The 23,432-nt window shown below is 37.6% G+C and overlaps 1 protein-coding gene across 12 annotated transcripts in view; it reads right to left on the reverse strand.

Moving 5' to 3' along the window:
* GRIK1 (glutamate ionotropic receptor kainate type subunit 1) overlaps window positions 1–23,432 on the reverse strand; it is a gene marked incomplete at its 3' end in the record, with an annotated part of 389,066 nt that overhangs the window by 31,988 nt on the left and 333,646 nt on the right. For 6 of the 12 annotated variants that reach the window (XM_081302744.1, XM_081302742.1, XM_081302747.1 and 3 more), the window contains 6 exons: window positions 22,071–22,178; window positions 13,944–14,057; window positions 11,646–11,849; window positions 10,810–11,033; window positions 4,980–5,098; window positions 514–731 (listed from right to left, as the gene is read on the reverse strand). In XM_081302744.1, the coding sequence (XP_081158870.1) occupies window positions 514–731; window positions 4,980–5,098; window positions 10,810–11,033; window positions 11,646–11,849; window positions 13,944–14,057; window positions 22,071–22,178 (987 nt within the window). Of the gene's footprint in view, window positions 1–513; window positions 732–4,979; window positions 5,099–10,809; window positions 11,034–11,645; window positions 11,850–13,943; window positions 14,058–19,598; window positions 19,644–22,070; window positions 22,179–23,432 lie in introns of all 12 variants that reach the window. The other 6 variants (XM_081302751.1, XM_081302746.1, XM_081302741.1 and 3 more) reach the window with 2 other exon arrangements.

Below are 23,432 nucleotides of genomic sequence, written 5' to 3' on the forward strand. Positions count from 1 at the left end.
GCTGGGGACATTGTATTGTAGATGCAGTATTATACCACAGTCCCTTGGCATTTTTGCTGTTGTTGTTATGGTTTTAAATTCTCCATCTAAATGCCAACATCGACACCTATTTTTGTCATCTGCTTCTATCTCATTAAGTATAGAACAAAAAGAACAAAACAATGATATTCAAGGAGTCTTGTTCTGAGAATTTCAGATTAAGGAGTCTTTCTTTTGTAGGTTCAATAAATGAGTGATTATTTAACAGGTGGCTAGATTGTATTCAGAAAGCATCTTTTGTTTTTTATGGTGTAAATACCAGAAGGACATTGAAGACAGATCTGTGGATCTGAGAGTACCAAGTTGATGACTAAAGAAATCACTCTATGCTGACTGCTAAAGGTGCAGGGACTCCTGGTAGTGGGGCTGTGTCACTATATATTTTATTTTATTAAGAAATTTCCCATTTTGAATTGAATGGACTCTTATTTTTCCCTCCTTCTCTCCAGGATGAGAACGTAGTCAGCTTCTTACCTTGAAGAAGGTCATTGTTGATCCATCTCTGACCGCCCCATATTCTATCTTGGTTTGCTTTGCCAGATCGTCTGCTGAATCTATGGGGGATTCCATTCTCTCTACTGTCAAAAAGGCAGCCAGGTTGGCAGTGTAGGACGAAATGATGATTAGGGTGAAAAACCACCAAATTCCTCCAACTATTCTGGTCGATAGAGCTTTGGGCATCAGCTCTGATCCTGTGGTGTTATCATCAGAGTAAAAGTGTTAAATAGAGGGAGAAGAAAAGGGAAGACTAACAGTTGGACTCTATTCTAGGGTGATAAGCCATTCAAGGACTCTCTATCATGTATGTAGACAAAATAAATGCTTTTTTAAAGAAATGGAGCAAAATATAAATGATCTTTTTAAAAAATCAGTAGTCATCACTTTTGCTGAAAATATCATTTATCAACAGCTGATGGTATTAATATGGCTCTAATCCTGAGATGGTCCTTGTCTAAAATTTAGTTTAGCTGCTTAAAATTTAAACATTAATCCTAAGACTTCTGTCCCTTTATTCTTGTCTAAAATACATCCTATAGTGTGAATTAAAATGTTCTAGGACTTTTTATAACTATGAAAAAAAATTAAAAGGCTAACATGATTATTTAAGGTTAAAGAATATAAAAAACTTTCAAAAATTAACATATTATGTCATTTATCACATGTCATTTACAATGAAATTTTTCAATAAAATGAATTAAGATGCAGTCACATGATGGTGAATGAATTATTTTACTAGTTTTATGTTATTTTTAAAGTCACAATTATGTTTTTCTAATATAGAGTCATATGTTTGGTAAAAAAGAATATATTCCTTGAAAAATCTAATTCTGTCCTTTAAAAAGTGCTATTTCTTAAGGGCAATTTAAAAACTGGCTGTTTCTCAGTTGGAGAGAGGCCCTTCTTAGAAAGAATATACATTTTGGGTATCATTCAGATGATTATTTATTTTTGAGGGGTACCAGGGATTGAACTCAGGGGCACTCAACCACTGAGCTACATCTCCAGCCCTAGTTTTTATTTTATTTAGAGACAGGGTCTCGGTGAGTTGCTTAGCACCTTGCTATTGTTGAGGCTGGGTTTGAACTCGAGATTCTCCAGTCTCAGCCTCCAGAGCCACTGGGATTACAGACATGTGCCACAGAGCTTGGCTCAGATGATTACATTTTAAAGATAGCATAGAAGAACTTATTATGTTTACCAAGAAAACTTTCTTTTCTGAAAGAAAAGATATCGGCTAAGTTTACATAAAAGGCAGACATGTTAGACATGGTCTGGTTCAATTTTGACCTAACTGAATGGTGGATGTCTACAAACGCAGCAGCAGAATCAGAAGGGCCCAGAGGTACAATTTGAGTTCAAGTTGTACTGATTCATGAATGCATTTTGTCTAGTCCATTTGCCTGGAATTGACCCTTGGTCCTGTACTTAGCATTTCCTCTGGGAATCTGAGAACACGAGAGTTTGTGTCAACAGTCAAAAACCCTCTGAGTGGGAAACCCTAGAGGACAAAGTAGAGTAGGTCCAATATCTTGTTTAAAGGATCCTTTCTCTATCTATACCGATTTGGTGTCTTGAAATTTTGTTGTTAATAATGGCTTAAAATAGAAGCGGAAATTGGAGTCTTCCAATCTACAAATAAATGATTTTATGCTCAGGTTTAATCTATAAACAGACACACACATTGCTCATGAAGTCAAAGCCAGCTCAAGGCTGGCGATAAGCAGATGAAGGTTGGCAGAGATTCTGGGCTTTGAATAAACAGATCTATTCTCCTAATGCTATTAGGGATCTTTGTGCTTTACTCCCTCTTAATGAGAAAAGTGGTTGGACTGCAGTTTGCATTTCCTTCTCTTGTTTGTTTAAATTTGGGTGCATAATATTACATAAATTTATAATAGTTTCCATTAAATTGCCTCCAAGGATTTAGTGAAATAATTTGTTGTTGTTGTTTTAATCTTGTGGTTAAATGGGATTTATATGCCTATGGGTGTATGGGTTTAAAGCCCAAGGTTATTTCATATCTTTGTACTTAATTAATCTAGCAGCCTTTTAGCAATGTGATATTATTTTAGATCTTTAGTTGGTTATCATTAAAGTACCATTTACTTCATAAAATAGCCACAGGAAATAAATAACACAGCTAATATATGTATTTTTCTTAGTGTATAGGTGCAGATTTTCTGCTGTTAATTTATCTGTATGTTATTTGGTTACATTCATGAAAAGATTAGCTTTTAACACATTTGCACGTTTGTATATTGTACGACAGTAAAACTGGACAGATTAATAACCAACTGTTAACATGTAAAATATAAATTCACATTACACACTTTAAAATAAATATATGTTTTTGGATGGAATTCTTTTAAAATTTAAAAAAAATACATATTATAGAATTCTACTGAAATTACATTTTAAACTCTCAGTAGATGGTATCAACTCAATTCCTCAATATTTTTTGGGTTTTTTAAAAAATTCACATATTTTGTGAATTTCGTGACTCTCAGTGTTAACTGGCATATTTAGAAATGGCTTCCCTGAAGAAGAGATGATTTATGTGAATTCAGAACTCTACAGGATGAAGTTATGAAAACAATAAAAGTAGAGCAAAACACCATTGGCAAACATTCGGGATGAGAGACAATACTTGCTGAGGTCTCTTTAGTGCCATTTACGGCAGACATGACAGCCAATCCTGATCCAGACTTTGCTCACGCTCTGTAGAAAAGAGAAAGTCTGATCATCACATTCAGAAAGAAATTAAACAAAATGGTTTCCAATCGAGTACAGTGACAAAGCTTCTGCGAACAAGAGAGAGCACCACAGAGCAGAGCTACCTGGTCCAACGCCACATGCCAAGGACAGATACACTAACAGTCACGAGTACCCCGAGTTTGAGCATGGAAACAGTTTGTTGCACCTGAGAAAGGTTGGTAAACTTCTGAAAGACAAGCAGAGTCTGGTTGGGGCTGACTGTCATGTACCCAAGGTAGTGGTAACTAGCAGACACTGCATCCCACAGTTTGCTGTGGATGATGGTAAACTCCAAACAGGTAGAATGTGAAAGAGAAGTTCTGGGGGTGGGCACACTCACAGGAAAGAACGCGGTCACTGCCATATGTCTGCACAGCCTGCTGCATGCTCTGTGAAACCTAAGTGCATTTTTTTTTCTATTCTAATGGCTGAAGAAGGTAAACTTTAGGGGAGGGGAGGAGGTCTCCTTCACTTTGAAAGTAATTGCTTACAAGATAAATACCCTAAAAAATTAAATGCACTGGTAAAACAAGATATAGCTTCTAATGGGGTTTTTTGCAGGATTTATAGCTCTGTGCTGTGCTCTAAATTCATGCCAGTGGTTTCTAGTAAATCAGGTAGTGTCGGTACCTATTTAGCAGTGCCCACGTAAACTATGCATAATTGCATAAAGAGAGGATCTACCTGTTTTTTTTTTCAGTTATTTTGTATTTCTGAATAATTACCATTGGCTCTTAAGCTCTGTCTCTGTCTCATTTGGAGATACAGAATATAAGCATTTCAGGTGGTAAGATAACAACTCCCTAATGAGAAACCTTAGGTTCACTTTCAAATAACAAACACAATTTAATGGTATATCCCAGTTGGATTTTCCTTTGCCAATTTATTTTGTAGCTTATTGTCAAATGAACAGATATTCCAAACACAATAATATCTGTGACTTATGATTTTCTTAAATTGATGTATTTAATCTTTGAAGTATTTTCTAGACCCGATGCATGGAATCAAAGTTGAAGAAAACCCACAAGAGATGGATTTCTTCCAAAGGTTAATACAACTCACCCCTCCCCCTGCAACAAAGCCAAAAAATCCTAAATCATAGAAAATGGATAAAATGCACTACATTTCTCTAGTTTGATTTTTATTTCTTCAACCCCTACAGTTTACTGTTGCTAAGGTTACCAGTGAGGGAGATTGTGACAAGTTCCTGGGAGGCTAAGATGAATCTCAGTAGGGTTTGTCAGAGTGGTAATTAGGTGAAAGTTCTAGATATGGAGAGCAATTGGAGGAATCTAAGTGAACTTAATCTTCAAACCATTTAAATTTCATTCCTTTCAAACCTCTGACTTGTGGAGTTATGGCTGAAAAGGAAAAGATTGACACCTCCATCTATGCAAATTTGTATACAATTTCTAAGGTACTTTATCCTTTGCTACCCACAGGAAAATGAGTATTCATCACCTGATAGAAGTCTTATTTTAGATATATAGCAAGGGAGTTCCATTAAGGTCATATTTTTGCCGTTTTCTTTGCCTTCAGAACTAGTTAGAATGTCAGTGGCTATTATTTGAAATTCCTGAGATGACGCTTCAGCCTACCCTCTAGCTTCATGGTGGAGTTTACCAGCACGAAAGCCTGTCAGCAGACTGTGGGATGCGAGTGACAGAGAAGGGCAACCGGTGTACCTTGCTGCATGAGAGCTCCAACTCCAAACCAGAAACTATTTAGTAAAGTAAAATTGTTTTCCACCACGTCTGAGTCGGGGTTGCAGGGGTGGGGGTTGTACCACTCGTAGGGTGTAAACCTGTGGTGTCAACAGAAACAGTCTGTCAATATCAGATAGATACATGGGGTACCCGCACAACCTGCTGAGCAATGCAGAAAACCCAACAGTTAATGATAAAAGAACAAGCCAGAAGACCAAAGGCCACGTTCAAAAACTTACTGCTTTGATGAGCAAAGTGCGAGAGCCTTGGGTTAGTGTTTACCAGCCTTCTTATTCCTAAGTAAATCCCACCGGTCAGCGGGAATCACACTCTTCAGATCTAGGTCTACTGAATTCTTCTGAGTTTTCATTAAATTTCCATTTTACTGAAAGACTAGGTCAACTGTAAAGAAAACTTCCCTCATCCCAAGTATTTACCCCACCAAGGAGTGATGACTGTGACACACACTTGTGGCATAGCAACTACACTGTCAAGATCCTGTGTTGCTAGGTCCTATGGGAGACAAAAAAGAAGGGTGACATGCCTTTGAGGGACTTCTATGGACAGGTGCTTAGAAGGAGTCTGAGTTGTCTAGTGATTTTGCAAAGCATCAAAGAGGTAACATGTCTGAAAAAAAAATTCCTGAATAAAAATGGGGGATTGGATTTGGGACCTATTAGATATTTTTAGTATAATATATGGAAAACATTAGGATCCTTCAATGAATAGGCAAGGTTAACTTTGAAAGTTATCAAAGTCCAGGCATAGAGGTACATTAGTATTAACTCCATAGTGTGGGTTGTTGGAGAATTTTAAGTTCATAATTTCCTCTTGGTTCATTTTTAATTTGATTGTTTTTAAAACTATGTCCTACGGTCAGTTAATCACCAACCCTAGTTAGGTAAGAAGTTTCTATAGCATAGTCATAGCTGTGCCTGCAGAGCCACAAGCAACACAGGTTCCTGGAAAAACAACTATAGTGTAGGGAGTCAACCCGAGCAAATTAACTCAAGCAGTTTGACTCTAGTCTCTTTATTAGTAAAGAGGAGGGAATCCAGATATCTCTGAGGATGTATTTCAAGTAAAAAATTGGAGATATGTCAGTTGCAGGAAAATGGATGGAATTTGAAACCATTATGTTAAGCACAATTGGCCAAATTCAGGAGGTCAAGGATTGTATTTTCTCTCATGGGAAACTAGAGATGACAAAGGAAAAGTATGTAAGTGTTGGAGGGATCTCATGCAAATTGAAGGGAAGTCTGTAGAATAGAGGAAAGGGATTTGGGGGAGGGCGGAGTGGAAGGAAAGGGAGAAACCTGGGAATGATATTGGCCAAATTACATATATTGGTATATTGTGTGCATGTATGAATATGTAATGACAAATCTCACCACTATGTGCAACTATAATGCATGGATTAAAAAATGTGGGAAAACTCTGGGGAATTGCATCCATTTTGTTTCCTTTTCTACATGTCTATCTGACCTCTATAACTCAGAAGAGGTGTTCCCTCTGTGGTTATTTTTCAGGGCTACTTTGCTAAAAGGTGCTTATTTTTCCAAAGAGATATCACCAGATGCTCAGCAAAGTGATCTGGGAATGATTTAAAAATGCAATAATTCTTAGCACTGGAAGCTTTGCCATTTGCCATTGGGTTTTTTAATGCAAGCAAGAGTATCAGAGTAATGTTAAAGCACCATAAAGCCGATGAGAACATACGGAATTCTCTCCAGCCATAAGGTTTCAGCAGTAAACAGTATCAGGCTGCTGACACATTGGGGAGAACAGGGCGTAAGGTGAATATATAATCTACAGTGCAAAGCAGAGCACACTGTGAATCATGCACAAGGAACTGGGTGGATAGTTTCTCTTAATGAAAAACCATTATCTAACCCCCTGGAACCTTCTAGAAGGTATACAGTGACTCTTCATCAAGTCTTGGGGGACAGGGATAGCAGCCTGGTAGTTTATCCCACCATAATGGTATCCAACTCATCCTGCAGCTTTTCCACAGCTGCAGGGTGCACCGTGCAGATTCCCATGAAGCTTATGAATATTGCTGTAATTGACAATGCCATGCCAATACATTTTAATTACTGTTTCAACAATATAATTAAGTTTCGAATTTATACACTCTTATAACCATAGTAGTTTGCTGAGCTGAAGGAATGAATACCAATATTAATGAACCTCCTAATTGAAACAGCATGCAGAATAAAGATGCTGTTACTTAAACAATATCATTGTCACTTGTACAATAATTTAAAAATATTAATTGAAATGAATTAGGAGGCTTATACTTTCAAGAGAAGGGGTTTTTCAAATAGACCATAGAATGTGGCAACTGCCAGCCCCCTGATATTCTAGCATTTTTCCTCCCAGAACTGCTATGATCCATGAGCTTATCTCTTGGAATGCTGCTCCGAATTTGCTCTTATTTCAGTATTTCATACTTTGCACTTATAAGTGAGGAACTAATTAAGTTTTTTTTTTTTTGGCCAAAAGGAGAGACCATCTAAATAGCAATGTGATTCTACCTGCACTGCAGAGATATTGTAGGTTCTTTCTGGGATTCTGAGTGACTTGGGGAGTATGTGGACTGAGGATTGTTAAATGATAACATGAAGCTCTGCTGTAAGACAGCATTGTTTTGTTTTTTGTTTTTTTTTAATAATGCAGTACATCTACCTATGTCTGGATGTAGATATCTCAGTTTGGAATTCCTAATGCCTGCTTAACTATAGCTAGTGTGACATCATGCCAGTGGCAGAAGCTCTGGGGTAAGAACTAATATATGACCTGCACCAATGATAATCTGAAACTGCTATTCCCAAATGACTTTCAAAAAATCAGCAATGATGTTCTCTAAAAGGACAGAGAAAGGGATAAATATGCTTAGAATCAGTGTGAAAACTGGCATGTAGAAAAGAAGTCTGATGTTGAAATGTGAAAGTACACTTCAGGTTTATGTTTATATATGTAAAGCTTATATTTGAATGGAAGACATAAAATAACCCTCATCATGAAGTTTTCTAACTAAACGACTATCTCTTTATGGCTGAGAATGGACTTTGGGCTGCATTGAAAAGAGGGAGATCCATTCATCATTTAAAGAAAAAAGCTCTATTTGAAGTTGTAACATAAATGTTAGGGATATAGTGTAACCTTAGAATTTACTTTCAAGGGTTTCCCTTTCTTCAATTATCTTTAATTTTTTACCAAATGTAAACTTTAAAGAAGTTAATTTTTATGAAGGCAATCATAAGTCATAAAATAAAAGCAGACATTTTATCTGGACTTGGGTCTATTTAAATTGTGTTTTCACTAGAGGTTTAATTGCTTGGGGTTAAATATTTTTTGAAAAGTAAAAAGAAAAAAAATGTCAACCACAAAACAAAAACATGAGATTTGCTTTTGTTATAAATGATAGTAATTGAAATTGTTACATTTACCCCCTTAGTTTTTTCCATTGATGTCTGCAATTATATTAACTCAGCTCAGCAAATGAATTTTAAGCATCTATCCAATGAAGGATTGGTTTAAATGCAGTGATGGGCTTTCTGTGTCCCCTTTAAAAGAATATAAAAGGATATACTTCACAACAAAAATTCAAAAAGCTCTCAAGGGCTGAAGATGATTATGAGATGAACTCCTTTTCATTTCCACTTCACTGACATTGAATGCAAACCATTAAAATGCTGACCAAAATCATTTTACTTCTTAGCTTTTCAGAGCAGAGTGACTGAGTTCATGGTCTTGTACTATAAGGCTGGCAGGTAATGGTAAATTGGCACACCTCCTATTCAACTGGATTCTGTTTGGAGAATCTCCTGTGAAATGTATTTAGTGGTTGTATAAAGTAGGAGCAGGGATAGACTTAAAAGTTTAGGGCAGATGGAGTTGAAAGGATAGTTTCCATGACAATTCACTTGTGCACAGCAGGGAATTATTTTCTTTATTTTTATATCTCACCACTGTTCTATTTGAAGTTTGCATGTGATACATAAGAGCTTCACTTCCTCAAGAACCAGAGCAAGAGAAAGGGGAGACCAGGAAAATAAGCGAAAAGAGAAAGGGCTGGTGTAGACATGGTACTGTCAACAAGTAGGAATATTTTTTTTTTTTTTTTTTTAGCGAGAGAGAGAGAGAGAGAGAGAGAGAGAGAGAGAGAGAGAGAGAGAGAGAGAGAATTTTTTAATATTTATTATTTTTTAGTTTTTGGCGGACACAACATCTTTGTTGGTATGTGGTGCTGAGGATCGAACCCGGGCCGCACGCATGCCAGGCGAGCGCGCTACCGCTTGAGCCACATCCCCAGCCCCACAAGTAGGAATATTAAGTGGATGGCACTGATAGGATCTGGAGGCTGCTATCATAATAGAAATAGGATGTTTGGGGGCTGGGCTTGTGGCTCAGTGGTAGAGTGCTTGCCTAGCATGTGTGAGGCACTGGGTCCAATTCTCAGAACCCTAGATAAATAAATAAAATAAAAGATCCATTGACAACTATAAAACCTTTCCCAGTTGAGAACCCCAGATGTAGAGTACTAAAGTATCAAAGGATACTATCCCTATAAATAGTGTTTACTATGTTATTAGAGGCAAGGTGTATGGTGAAAGAGCTTTGGTTCTTTTAAAAGTACAACATCTGAGATTTGCTAATGGTACACACATTTTAAGGTATAGAAAGCTTCGAATCTTTTCATTTCATGTCGAATGCATAAATGTCTACGTGAAACACACATTTATTCAGTGTCACTATGTCGGCCTTGTAGATCTTTCAGACTTTTCCAGGCTGGGTTATTTTTCCAAGCTTTCTCTATAATTGCACCAGGAAAAGAATTACCTGGCATTAATCAAAACCAGACAGTGAACAATGACAAAGGGCTAGTATGAAGAAATATTTCTCTTAGAAATTCCTGGAGGGAAAACAAAAATTGATTAGGGACAAAGTTCACTGCATTTTGTTGAAAGGTGAAGAAGATTGAAAACAAGCAGATGATCCACAAGAGCAACTTTTTTTTTAAACCTGACTTATCCAGGAATATCCAATATTGAAGCCAACCGAAAGATAAAATAGATGTTTCAAATTGAACATCAAAGGTATGTATAAAATATGTGATATACTGAGAGGTAAAAAATCCTTTGAAGAATTGTGTAGAGCAGAATGGTTAAAGATAGAGTTAAATATCAAAAATAAAACCCAACCAAAGCATCCTAGGGTAACAAAAATTCCATGCCTCCTAACCTTACCTGGAAGTGATATTTCTTGTGGTGTAATTTCTAGAATTCTCTTCTTCTCTCTTGAATGTTTTAAAAATTAATTTCCACAGAATGTTCAAAACATTTTTTCTTTATTCCGAAGGATTTTGCAATCTTTCATTCTAGAGCTTCTTAGTTTCTATAATTCTAGCTTTTTCCGTTTTCCTTATTTATGTATTCTAAACGTCTTGATATTACTTTTTATTATTCTTATTGAAACGTTTTAGATATTTTAGTTGAGATTTTGCTCTTATTACACTAAGGCTCAGGGAAAATGGATAAATAATCATTTTATATGGCTTCAAATACTAAAAAAATATTAAGTATATGAAATGTCTTTTTACTATCTTTTGAAAATATCTTTATGAATAATTATACATTATTCATTTAAGCATGGCTTTTATCCTGAGACCTTGAGAGAATAGAACACTAAGCAAAACTAAAAGTACTCATAAAGAATTTAAAATTTTTGTCTACCTCTAAAGCATACAGGTAAATCTGAGACTGACCTAATCCTGTTATTGTGAATTCAGTCTTCTCAAACCTACCTTGCAATTACAAAGAGTACACAACTGACTCCCAAGCAGGCTAAGAGCACATACATCCAAATATCTGGAGACAGAGGATTGAGAAAGGAGAAGACGCCCGGATTGGTCCCATTGGGCTTCCGGTACAGAATGCTGATGCCCAGGGTCATGAAGGGCTTAGAGAAGTCAATGACTTTCTCTCGCACATAAGTGATGGTCAGAGGAGCCACTGCCAGGTCAGCCTTCTGCAAAAAGCAAGTGCAAAACTTGTCAGCTTAATTGTCTCACTTCTCTGCAAATGTCTATTCTTTTTTTCTGGGTATTCCTGATCCCTATTCTCAATTCCAAATGCTTCTCATGCAAGAAATTTCTGTGATGGGACAACTGGCTTCAATATAAAAGCAGACAATTTATGCAGTTATATTTATGAAATATGATTTATGAGCAAAGAGAAACCAGAAGGAATAAAGCACCCACACAAACAAATGGACATTGTTCTTGAACTAAATGGAGGAAAACATGTGAGAACAGGAAGAAATGGGCAGCTTGCTCATAATATTAGTTGACAAGATGAAATTTTGCTCTGAGCCTAAATCTTCGAATTCTTTATCTAGCTTAAGAATCACTCAAGCTTATTTGGTATGAAGGATGGACTCATAAGTTTTGATCTTCAATTTTTATCCTTACTTGCCCTTCCAAGTAAGCAAGGCTTGCTATCAAGATTGTTTCTCCTACCTTTTAAAAAATCATTTTCATAATTTAAACAAAGAAAACATTTCTTCTGACTCAACCATTTTTTTCTTGTACTTTCTCCTAGAGTGTGTTTTCTGAAACATGTGAGATATATTTTTGCTTACGTGATCTATGAGTTCTTTAACCATCCCATTCCACTCTCCTTTGTCATTTTGGGCTCCGTATTTGCCATCGGCAACTAGTTTAACATCGTAAAGGAAACCCAGGATGTTTGACAATTCTTTCAACAGATCCAGGCAATATCCTTCAAATCTGTCATTTCCATACAGGGGTTTGTCAGATTTCTTGTACATCACATAGGGCTCTTCCTAAAGGAAACAAACCAAATATAAAACCTCCATTATCACAAAAGGAAGAATTGCTTCATAAGCATCCTGAAGATATGCAATGTTTGAAGATGATTTTTTCCCTTGTTTTAGAAAAACTTTATTGAGATATAAGATATACCATAAAATATATCCCTTTGAAGTATAGAGATTGGCAGTTTTGGGTACATTTGTATAGTCATACAAATATCATCATTATCTAATTTCAGAACATTTCATTAGCACCCCGACAAATCCATATCCATTAACAATTGCCACCATTCTCATTCCTTCCTCTCTGCAGTCCTTGGAGACCACTATGAAGATGATTTTTAAGAGTTAAACGCACTGACATCAGTCACTTACTTTCCTGTATTTGCTAAATTTGTTCTCCCTATGCCCTCTGCAAATATAGAACACTTCGTAATTTTCTTTTTCTCCTGCCTCTTTGGATAGGAACTTTTTCTTCCAGTGGTGAGGCAGTTATTGTGAGTTGGTGTGACAGAGACACAGTTGTACTTAAATTTGGACTCTGGAAAATGGAAAAGCTCAGAGGGGATGGGGAGCCCAGATGCCTCTGATGTGTCACATCCAGGCTTTTTGGCATGACCTCCTCCCCTTGACTTTGACCCAAGAGGCTCATCTACTTATGATCGAGAAATCAAAATCACCAAATACATCCTCTCATTTTTTAAATTTCTTGTCTGTTAAATATTCTTGTTTTCTCTTCTAGATATCATCTCAACTTCACTATTACTTACTTTTTACATATTTTGGTTGGCTCTTTCCGTGTCTTCTTTTATCATCAGTTCCATAGTCTTGTTTGAAAGCAACTCAGATCTCAGATTTGGTAATTCTTTGCTCATATGCTCACTTAGAACTCCCCTGTCCTATGAATAATGGACATTTCCTTCCTACTATGCATCTACAAACTTATTAATTCTTCTTTGACTAAATGACAGTTCATTTTGTTCTAAAAATTATACTATCAATAAACCTGTAGGTCATGCAAATATAACAGAAAGCCTTATGTTTCTACAGGCCCGTTGCAAGGACATTAGTGATCAGAAGAGTAAAACCTTGGATGAACTTTGGATGAATCTTTATTACAAGTTACCTATTACAAAAATAAATAGCTCCAATCTCATGGGCTAAATGAAATAAGGCAGGCATACCAGTAAGTGATGAGTTCAGAGAGGGCTACTCATGCCCAACCCCTTGAAAAGGAAAAGGAGGTGAAGAAATAACCAGCAGGGGCATGGTGGACTGAATGGGGGTACTGGCAGTGTTCCAACAGACTGCAGGACATGGAAGAACACTGACGAAGGGGCTGTTTACAGAGGTGTTAACAGAGAAAGGGAACCAAGGCAGGTAGGGGTCAGACTGGGGGCATTCTCCACTGTACCAGGAAACCAGTAAGGGACAGAACTGAGACAAGGAGAAGGGGAAGAGTGCTCCTGGAGCCTACAGCCAGGAGAGCTGGAGTCTGGATGCAGGGTCATTGACAGACTGTACAGGAGCTATGGCTATGGAAGGAAAGACTTTGACAAAACCACTGGTTGACTGTAGGAAGGGATCAGGGGAGGAAATTCCTCCACCTTTCTCCTCCCACTTCCTTGGTCTCTTAGTAGAGTCTCCTCTTGTTTGAAACCAGTGAACCAATCAGTAGCCAGAGAGCAAAAAGGACCAGTTAGGTGGCATTGACAGGGAGGCAGAGCAGGGCTCAGAACAAATTGAGGTGAAGGCTCTTCAGATAGATGTTGGAGCTTCTAGTTCAGTCTAACTACATACAAGCACGTGCTTTTAGTGCCCCAGATGGAAAACAGACAGGTGCACACAGAATTTCTGGCGTGAAAATGATAGCTGAGGGCTGGGGCAGTAGCTCAGTGGCAGAACACTTGTGAGGCACACTGGGTTTGATCTTTAGCACCACATAAAAATGAAACAAATAAAACAAAGACATTCTGTCCTACTACTACTACAAACAAACAAATAAACAAATAAACAAATAAATCAAAAAATGATAGCTGAAAACTCTGTCAAGATCTAGGGTAGGAGTTGAGATTAGATGTCCCAAATTTCACAGAGATGACTTACCAGAATGGTGGTGACAATGAGGGTTCGGTTGGCCAGTGAATCCGTGATATTGTTGGACCTGTCTTTGTTGCCATCTGTCATGTTGAGCCCACTGTTGGAGTTCCAAATCCCAATCTACACAAGACACAGCACATCAGAGGCTGCCAGCTCTCCAAGTCAGCATTTACACTGAGAGGCCCCTTCTATACCAGGAATGGGCACAAAAACTTACAGTCGGGGACACCAGGCATCACAGTGGAAGCTACTCAAGGTGGGAAAACGAAACAATGGAAGAGTGAGGGTGTAGACAGAATGGGAGGGATCTGTGCTATTAGGGACAGAATTGGGAGAGGTCTTCTTGTTGTGGTTGTTTGTTTTTAATTTATTAAGCTGATTGTTCTTTAAAAAAATCTAATAATTCTTCAATAACTCTCAGATTTTTCTTTCAACATACATTTGTTGAGCACCTACCTCTGTGTCAACTAGCCATTGGAAGATAGAGATATAAGAACCGACAACAAGTTCTGCCCTTCTGGAGATGATGTTCTATTGATAAAACCATTATGCTGCCAAAATTGTATCATCAATTCCTTTAAAATTCATAAAGAATGGGGTAGAGGGAGCAGGGTGAATTGTGGGGAGACAGGGCACCAGAATAGAAAAGATAAATGGGAGAAAACATGTGGGTGAGAAGTCAACCAAGTTTTGGGCCTATCACTAAGGAGCCAGTGCTAGGCAGGAGGCATTTTGTGTACACCCCAGTAGGACTCTGCTCACACCTGTAATAACATCTAAGTCTTCTCTTATTATCCATTTGCTTATCTTCTATGCTTACTTGTCCATGAACTCCTGAAGTGAGGATATGCACTTTTATTGCTCATTGATCTTTCAATCATAGAACCAACCACAGCCACTAGCATTCTGTGAAGCCCATTGCTTTTAAAATATAATGATTTCTGATTTTCTCCAGTGGCCTAGTCACTCCTGAGTTATTATGTCCTATAGAAACACAGGTTGAGCACCCCTAGTCCAAAATCTAAAATGTTCTTAAAAGACAAACTCATGGAGCTCTGACATGATAAAATTTCCACCCAGTGGAGAATTCCATACCTGACCTCATGTGATGTGGCTCACTTAGTCCAAGCATGTGCACTAAAACTATTGCAGATGCTTACCTTCAGGCCATGTATAAGGTGTATGTCAAACAAACACGTTTTGTTTTTAGTCTTGGGTCTCATTCCAAGATACTCATTATATGTATGTAAATGTTTCAAAATAAAAATCCATAACCCCAAAACATTTTTTTTGTCCCAAGCATTGCAGATGAGGGATACTAAACCTGTATACTGATTTGCTTAGCTTTTGAGGAAACCTAGAATATGAGCCTTAGGGAATTGAGCTACTTGTCTTGAGTTCTGTAGGCATTTACTGGGAGACTTTTGAGATGAAATACAAGGGTGTTTGAGTGTCAGGCAGAAACAGGCAGTTGCTATGTGACCTTGGACCTGATGCTAACCCTTCTGAGCTTTGTATTTTTTATTATAAATAGCAAGAAGATCAAATGAGATGATATATGAGGAAGTGTTGGTGTGTGCATAGAGCTGCACAAATATTAATAATAAAGGACATTGAAATGACTGTCCCAGGAATTTCTTTAAGCTTGCCTTATAAAAGAATAGGGAATTTATAGTGATTTTTTTAAAATTTAGAATATGATAAAGTAAAGAAGCTATGACAAATAGAGCCAGTTATAGGAAAACTAACATTTGAACATACTCTGGTAGGGTGGGTCTATGCTTGAATTCCACAATAAAAAGACACTGGGCTAGCTTAATAGAGTGAGCTTTGCAAACAGACTTTTGTCCCAATCCTAGCTTTGAAACTAACCCCATGTGACCTTGGAGAAAGTTACTTAACCCTTCTGTGCCTCAATTTCCTTACCAGCAGAATATTGATAATAGGGACTTTCTGATGATTAAACAACATATCACATGTGAAAATGTTAGGCACCTTCCATCTTTGCTTTTTTCTAACTTTACTTTGATTCACTGGCCAAATTTTATTACTGCCTAAATTCATTTGCTTGGCAAGTATCCTTTTTAGAGACAGAAATGTTTTAGGAAAGCTTCAAATCTATCAAACATTCACATTTTCGTGTACACTATTTCAAATTCACTGTTTTCCCTCCTTCTGTATTTAACTAGGATTATTTCATTGGAGAAATAAATAAATAGGTAGAAGTAAATGCAGACTTGGAAGCAGATTTTGCATGAAAATATTGTGACACTATCTAAAGAGGATGTGTTAGAGGTAGAATTGGATGTAGGCCAGCATCATTAGTAACCATTCAGTATTCCTGGGGCCTCTGGTGATGCTTGGTGTGGATTAATTCAACATTGCATAAGTGCCTGGAGTCTCCAGGAATGTGCACATGCCTCTGTTGATTAAAAAGTTTTCAGTTTTCCATAGCTAGCCTTAAACCCAGGAAATAGGACATTTTCTTCTCACCCTTTTCCCTTTCTCCTACTTTTTTTGAAGCAGAGACACTTGCTTCTAGGAAGCAACTCAGGCTAAATACATTTGTCTGTTGGCTTTTGTTCAAAGCTTTGTTCTAGGTTGTTAGCAATGAACTTGTAACTCCATGAAGACTGTATGCAAATTGTGTCCTAGGTAGAATTTTGATTAAACCTTGACTTGGGCCCTGATTTTTAATTAAGTAACCATTGAAGGATAGAAACCATGTTTTTAAACACTTAGCTAAGTGTTAGAGTATGTTCTCTTTAACTCTTATTTTCATTAATGTTGCATGTGTGTGTGTTTAAAGGAAGTATTTTTGAAATATTTAAAAATGGTGACTTTAGGGGTTTTTTGGTCTCATTCCATTCTAAAATAAAACTTGAAATTGTAGACAAATATATGTCACAGCTTAACATCTGGCTTTTTCTGTTTTTACCATCTCCAGTAAAAGTGTAGAAGGTAAGAGATTATTGCTGCTGCCTTTTCAATCAACTAAGTCCCAGAGTCCCAATAGTGCAAATTTTCCATAAAATGAGAGAAAGGAGAAACTATTTTTTTTTTCCTAGTAGCTGTATAACAGAAGAGCTTTTAAATGTAAATGAAAAGAGTTGCAAAATATAGTAAAGGTCAGGCTATTCTGGGGAAGTAAACAATATTCATATGCAATTTGCATTACCTCAGCCTTCTGTTTTAAAATCCTTCAATCAGCAAAACCCGAGAGCATGGGTGTGTTTGTCTCTGTGTGTGCACACGTGTATGCAGGCATGCTTGTGTCATTTAAACTTAAGTTGTCAACTGACTTTGCCTGCTAATTGAAATGAACAGGTGGTCAGTGAGTGAATGTCTCTGAAGATGTGAGATCCCGTGATGCGCGGGTGTGGGGAGTATGGTTACCCAGATGCCTAGATACTGGCATCTAGGTCTTGTGCTATGACCTTGGAGGAGGGCCTCCAGGAAGCGGAATCTCAATTTTCAAACTGTATAACCAAAGCAAACAGCAGTAATGTACCAGTGAGAATCAGTGGAGGGTGGATCAATTATGGCTAAATTGTGGGGAGGCACATTCAAAGGCTAAATTGTCTGGCTTGCCTTCTCTCTGCCTTCTCTCTGTACAAGCTCGCAAGAGGCCCCAGCCATTTGTTATCCTGGAAGCTTTGAAAAGGAATGCTCTGAGGACACTTAGCAAACTCTAAAAAAAAGTGGCATGACCAAAGGGCATTCAGAATCACTAGTATCTATATTTTCTACACCTAGGAGGGATTTGCATAAATGACAAATCCAAAATTTCTGAGTGAAATGATCAAGTATTTACCAATGACAAACATGAAATGCATCTGCTTTTTTTTTTTTTTTTGGTGCAATACTGAGGTGGGGGCTCTACCAATGAGATGGGGCTCTACCATCTACCACTGAGCTACACCTAAGTTTCCCTTATTTTCGTTTTTGAGATAGGGTCTCCTCAAGTTGCCCAAGCTGGTCTTGAACTTGTGATCCTTTCTCTTCTGCCTCTTGAGTGGCTAGGATCATAGGCTTGTGCCACTGTGCCCAGCTATTCCACATTCCTCCTTTGGAAAGAATTTCAGGTGAACTATTCCAAGATGGGAGTGCCAGAATAGCTTTTGGAATTTAAATATGATGGCGGCAAATCCTTGTCTTTTCAGATAGAGTCTTCTTGGCAGAATGCAGAATGTCTGAAAGAGTCCCTCTGCTAGAGTCCTGGATATTGTGAATTGCTGAAAAACAGTCGTAACACAAAACAGCACACCACAGCATAGACAGCTGATGGGGTGGGCAATGAGGGGGCATTGGGAAGGATGAAGACTACTATGGGTGTGGATGAGCAAGGTCAAGAGGTTACATCCCTGGGATGTGGCATGGATATTGCAGTTTAGTGGCAAAAAGAGGACATTCCCCATCCCCAGTGTACAATTGCAGAGCTTGGATTCCATTCCCTAGGGTACTTGGTGTGGATTAATTCAACACTGCATAAGTGCCTGGAGTCTCCAGCTGGATTAGTGTAATCAGTTGCTTTCTGGGTGTAAGTTAGGGTCATCTGTTCACTAGCAAGGAGGAAACTAGTTCAACTTCTCTATGCCTTTAGTAGTCTGGTTCATTGAAGATTAGAGCAAGGTCATTAAATGCATGCTTTTTAAAACTTAAAAGGGGGAAACTTTCAAGCTGAATACTATCTGCTGAATACTAACAGGAGAGAGAAAAGTTTTTGGCTACAGGGAGAAACTGCTTATGCTTTCTGTGACTCAGCTGATAATTTGAAAGATGAAAGTGAACCTGACAAACTGTTTAAGTTGAATAACTTGAAGTCATTTAAGATCCATCTATCAGTCAACATATTAGTTTTCAGCAAGTAGTTTTAAGGAAACAGGTGGAAGGGAGGAGAAAGAAGAAAAGACAGTGCAGTGCTTGCATAGCCCCGGGATGTTTTTCCATTCTGAATGTTTTTAATGGCTAACATTTGCTTATATAAATCTAAGCACATTCACTGGCAGCATGATACTGTACCATAAACTATGAAGTAGTAGGTATTATTATTTATAAGATAATCTCATTTCCTTTCCAAAGTTTATAATGCTTTTGTCCTCTGGAAACTAGTTCTAAAATAAATTGCAAGACAATATGCCATGACATAGATATCTTGCAAAACAAAGCTCGTTCTATGAATGAGGAATTTCTGAAAATGGCTCATATTTTGTGGTGGTGACATTCAAGGTGATGTCCCAGCCTTCTGAGGATGGAGCCTATCTAACCAGTCAGATGGATCTAATCTATTGTTGTTTTTATTCCCTTTAGGGGAAATATTTAGTGATATGAGAAGGAGAATATAAATGGGCCAATGTTTGCTTCAGTTGAAGCTACCTGTTTTCTATCCTAACAGCTGCAAATCCTGCCTGGGAGGAACAGAAATAATCTAGGGAAAGTTATTTAGCCCTTCATTATTTAATCCATCACAAGTCAGTCTTAACTTATGAATAATGTTGGACAAGAATATATTCCATCACCCCCTTCTCCCTTTATATAGAATATCACCTCTAAACTGCAATGGAAAGCTACTAGTCTGGCACAAGTGGAAGGGTGCAGGTTTTTCCATGGGTGTTCCCCACCCCACCCCAGGTTTCCTGCAGTTTTTATCAGAGTACAAACCTTCTTCCACACTTTAAACAAGTGCTTAGACACTTCGCCAGCAGCCTTGGTTTATAGAGGAAAAAAATAAAAATAGCACTGAATTAAAATGGAGCATAGAACCCAAAAGGAACTTGGCGTACAAATGTTAAGTGTTCACATTCTCCACCTGTCGTTTGGAATTTTGCATCTTAATTCAATATTAAGCCTGATAATGGGTACAGTAATGAGAGGAATCAAAACTTGGGTTTTCCAGAAGTTACTGTGTGATAAGACTCAATTTTTACTTTTCCTTTCACATGCAAAAAAAAAAAAAGACAACTTAAAGCACTTTTAAAAATATACACAGTTATCTATGCTGCAGCATTAAAGTATCTCCCTTGTTTAAAAAAGATTTGCTGAAGGTATTTGTAATTAAATTAGTGGGTCACACATGTATACACACACACACACACACACACACACACACACACTATTCCTAAGCTACACAAGAGAGCATACTTTGAGATTTATTCTTTGGCTATGGGTTTCCAGACAGCAGAAACTTGAGTATAAGTGAGAAATGGGCTTTTTCTAATAATTTTCCTTGTGGACCCTGAGAGAGGCTGACATGGAAAGATTGGGCATGTCCTCCCCCAGCTCCTGAGAGAGATGTGTTGGCTTCCCCCATTGCTTTAAAGCCCAATCAGACTTTGCAGGAATTGAGCCCATGTCACCTGAAGAAAGAAAAGTTATTGCAAACAATGATGAGATAAGAAACAAACAGAAACACTTTCATCTAATTCCATTTTGCCTGTGATGGAAAAACACCAATAAAATGTGCATAATATTGCAGAGTCTAGATAGCTGCGAAGGCATAACAATAGCTCCATCTACTTCATCACCCAGCTGAGCCCAAAAGATGTTTCCTGAACAGCTTTTCTTCCTCCCTTAGTGCTGAACATTTAGAAGAAAGAAGGGGAAAAAGGGGACATGCCTAGAGAAGCAGACATTTTCTTTAAAAAAAAATTATAGGTTTTTAGATCAAAGTGAGTATTCCTTTCTTTTGCTTCCTCCAGCCTAAATCCCACACGTAGTCGTGGAGGCTGGGTGGATGCCCCATGCTATTAAACCAGCAGAGAAGCAGATTAGCATGAAGCAGAAGCCAGAAAGAGGGAGATGGCAGCATTTTTGACATGGGAAATGTGCATGTAGATGAGTACACTCAAAACTGGAAACTAATTATTTTCCTCAAATACTTCAACATCAGTGGTAAGCTTCTACTGCATTTAACTGAATTAATGCTAGTTGTAGTAGGGAAGGGTTGTTAGGACCTGCAAAAAATAAAGTTAAAAAAAGTATCTCAGTTAACAACAGCAATAAAGTAGAAATGAAAACACCTCAATAAAAAAAATTAACCCAACTATTTAAAACTAAGTAAGCAATCTTTTGCTTTCAAGGACATTCTTATACTAAGCACACCATCTTGTTCATGACCATAAAAATGTTATAGAATTTTGATGCTCAGATGATTTTTGTGGGGTTCAAAATTTTTTTCCTTATGATCCTAAAGGGAAAAATCTTCAAAATTTACATGTTAATTTCAATTTGTAGTCATTGATACATGCAATATGAATAAGTTGATATAATAAAATATACTGTGTAGCCAAATTATTCCCCCCCCCCCAAGATATAAGATCTCACTTGATTAGGCTGATCTAAAACTTGAGGTCCTCCTGCCTAACATTCTGAGTAGCTGGGATTACAGGTGTGTGTGTGTGTGTGTGTGTGTGTGTGTGTGTGTGTGTGTGTGTTGTGGGGTGGTGGGGGGGAAGGGGGCAATGATTACTAGCTGGAATTCTTTTATCATTATAAACTAAATAGTTTACATTTTTGTTACTCTACATACTAAATACAATAAAGCTTTAAACTTTGGGATTTAGAGTTACAACTAAAATAACCTTAAGGTAAGACTGCAACATTAAAATTAATTTTTTTTAGCATTTGTCCTAAAATTAAGAATGCAAAGTTAATTTTCATCAGTAAGTATCTTCTATTTTATTCCAACCCTCTGTCACCAATCTTAAAATAGAATGCAGTTAAAATAAATGTCTGAGAAACCCTTGGATGCCATTCCATAGATAAGTCATTGACAGCTTCTGACTTCTAAGTCTAGAAACAATCTCTTAAAACCTTTAAGAAATGGGCCAAGTCACTCCTACCCATAGAGTTATATAGATAGTAAGTATGCATACTTGCTATATAAACCAAGCACTGATAAGCATTAACTAGCATTGCTATTAATAGCACATGTATGATGCATAAGTATATCAATGTCTATCTGCAGATCAGGGAGAATGATCTAGAATACCGGCTGTGAATGAACATATTCAGAGAAGCACCTTTCATTCCCCCTCTAATCTGCACAATGTAGCAAAAATGCTTGTGCAGTGCTCGTTAGTCATTAATTTATTTAATTCATCAATTTATTTATTTGTTAATGGAGAAGATTACCTTTTCAGTTCCTTCCTCTTTTAGACTAATGATGTCCAGATCAAAATCCTTCCGTAGGCCATCGGTCTTATTGAAAGTGATTCGTCCAGTCAATCCATCCCACCGAGCCTGTAGACAAAAGGCAAGTGGCATTACCACTTAACATAGTGTGCTCTTAGGACCATCCAAACTGCAAAGCCTCAAGTTCACTGCAGCATCCAGTCATTCATCTTCGTCACATTGTTGCAAGTTACGGCATTGGCCCAGTGACAAAAACCAGAAAGTGTCACCATTTTATTGGCATCCACTTATTTTGTCAGTCCTAACACCCTAACAGCAGTCAAACCTGTAAGGGTGGCAACTTAAATGAGCAGCATGAAAAAAAAAATTACTGCATCACAGTCTGCAGGTGGAATAAGAAACGACTTGGAAAGTCATGATATTTTATTTTCCAAGGTCAATTCAAACCCCCTTCCAGCTACTGCCAAGAGAAAGTGCCTCCTCCTGTTTCTCTGTGAAAAAGATATAGACCAACATGCATTATTGTACGTGCAGGGTGTTTGTGATCTAAATGGCTGTCTAATGTGATTTGGGCATTGTAGTTTCCTGTGCGACAGATTTTCACAGACTTGGTGGATTAAAACCACAGAAATTTATTCTCCCGCAGTTCTTGGTGAAATCTGTGTCATCAGAGCCCTCCGTGGCCTCTCTGGAGTCTCTATGGGATACTGGTCCTTGTCTTTTCCTGCCTTTGGTGGCTGCCAGCCCTGCCTTGTAGTCACATTACTCCAAGTTCCGTCTCTGTGAATTCATGGCCTCCCACTCTTCTGTTTGTATGAAACCCCCCTCTGCTTCTCTAAGGACACCTGTGATTGCATTTAGAGCCCGCGGAAATAATCCAAGATAATCCACTCATCTCAAATCCTTAATTTAATCATATATGCAAAATCTTTTTGTGGGTAAGGGAACACAGGGATCAAGACTTGGGTATCTTTTAAGGGAGACCAACTGCATGCATCGACATCATGTTAGGGATTAAAAATCACAGTTGTCTACCCTTCATAGAACTCACGTTGTAAATTTTTGGTGGTTTCATTCAATAAAAAATAGTGGTTCTTTGAGCTCATTTGGTCATTTTTGGGATCCTAGTTATTTGAGTTTTGCTTATAAATGGGGATAAAGTAAATATACATTTGTTTTTCTCCCTTTTAACTTTATGAAATTCATCAGACAGTTGTAAAATGTAGAGGTCCTAAAGAATTATACTTATATTTTCAGTTGTTTACATCATATGCACTTACTGAATGTATTTACTCATTCGGCCAAGAGAGGTAGGTGGTATGTGGAAAGAACACAAGAACTATGAGTTTGAATCTAGGGAAC

This window comes from Spermophilus citellus, assembly GCF_964194105.1.
Source record: "Spermophilus citellus genome assembly, chromosome: 7".
NCBI lineage: Eukaryota > Metazoa > Chordata > Mammalia > Rodentia > Sciuridae > Spermophilus > Spermophilus citellus.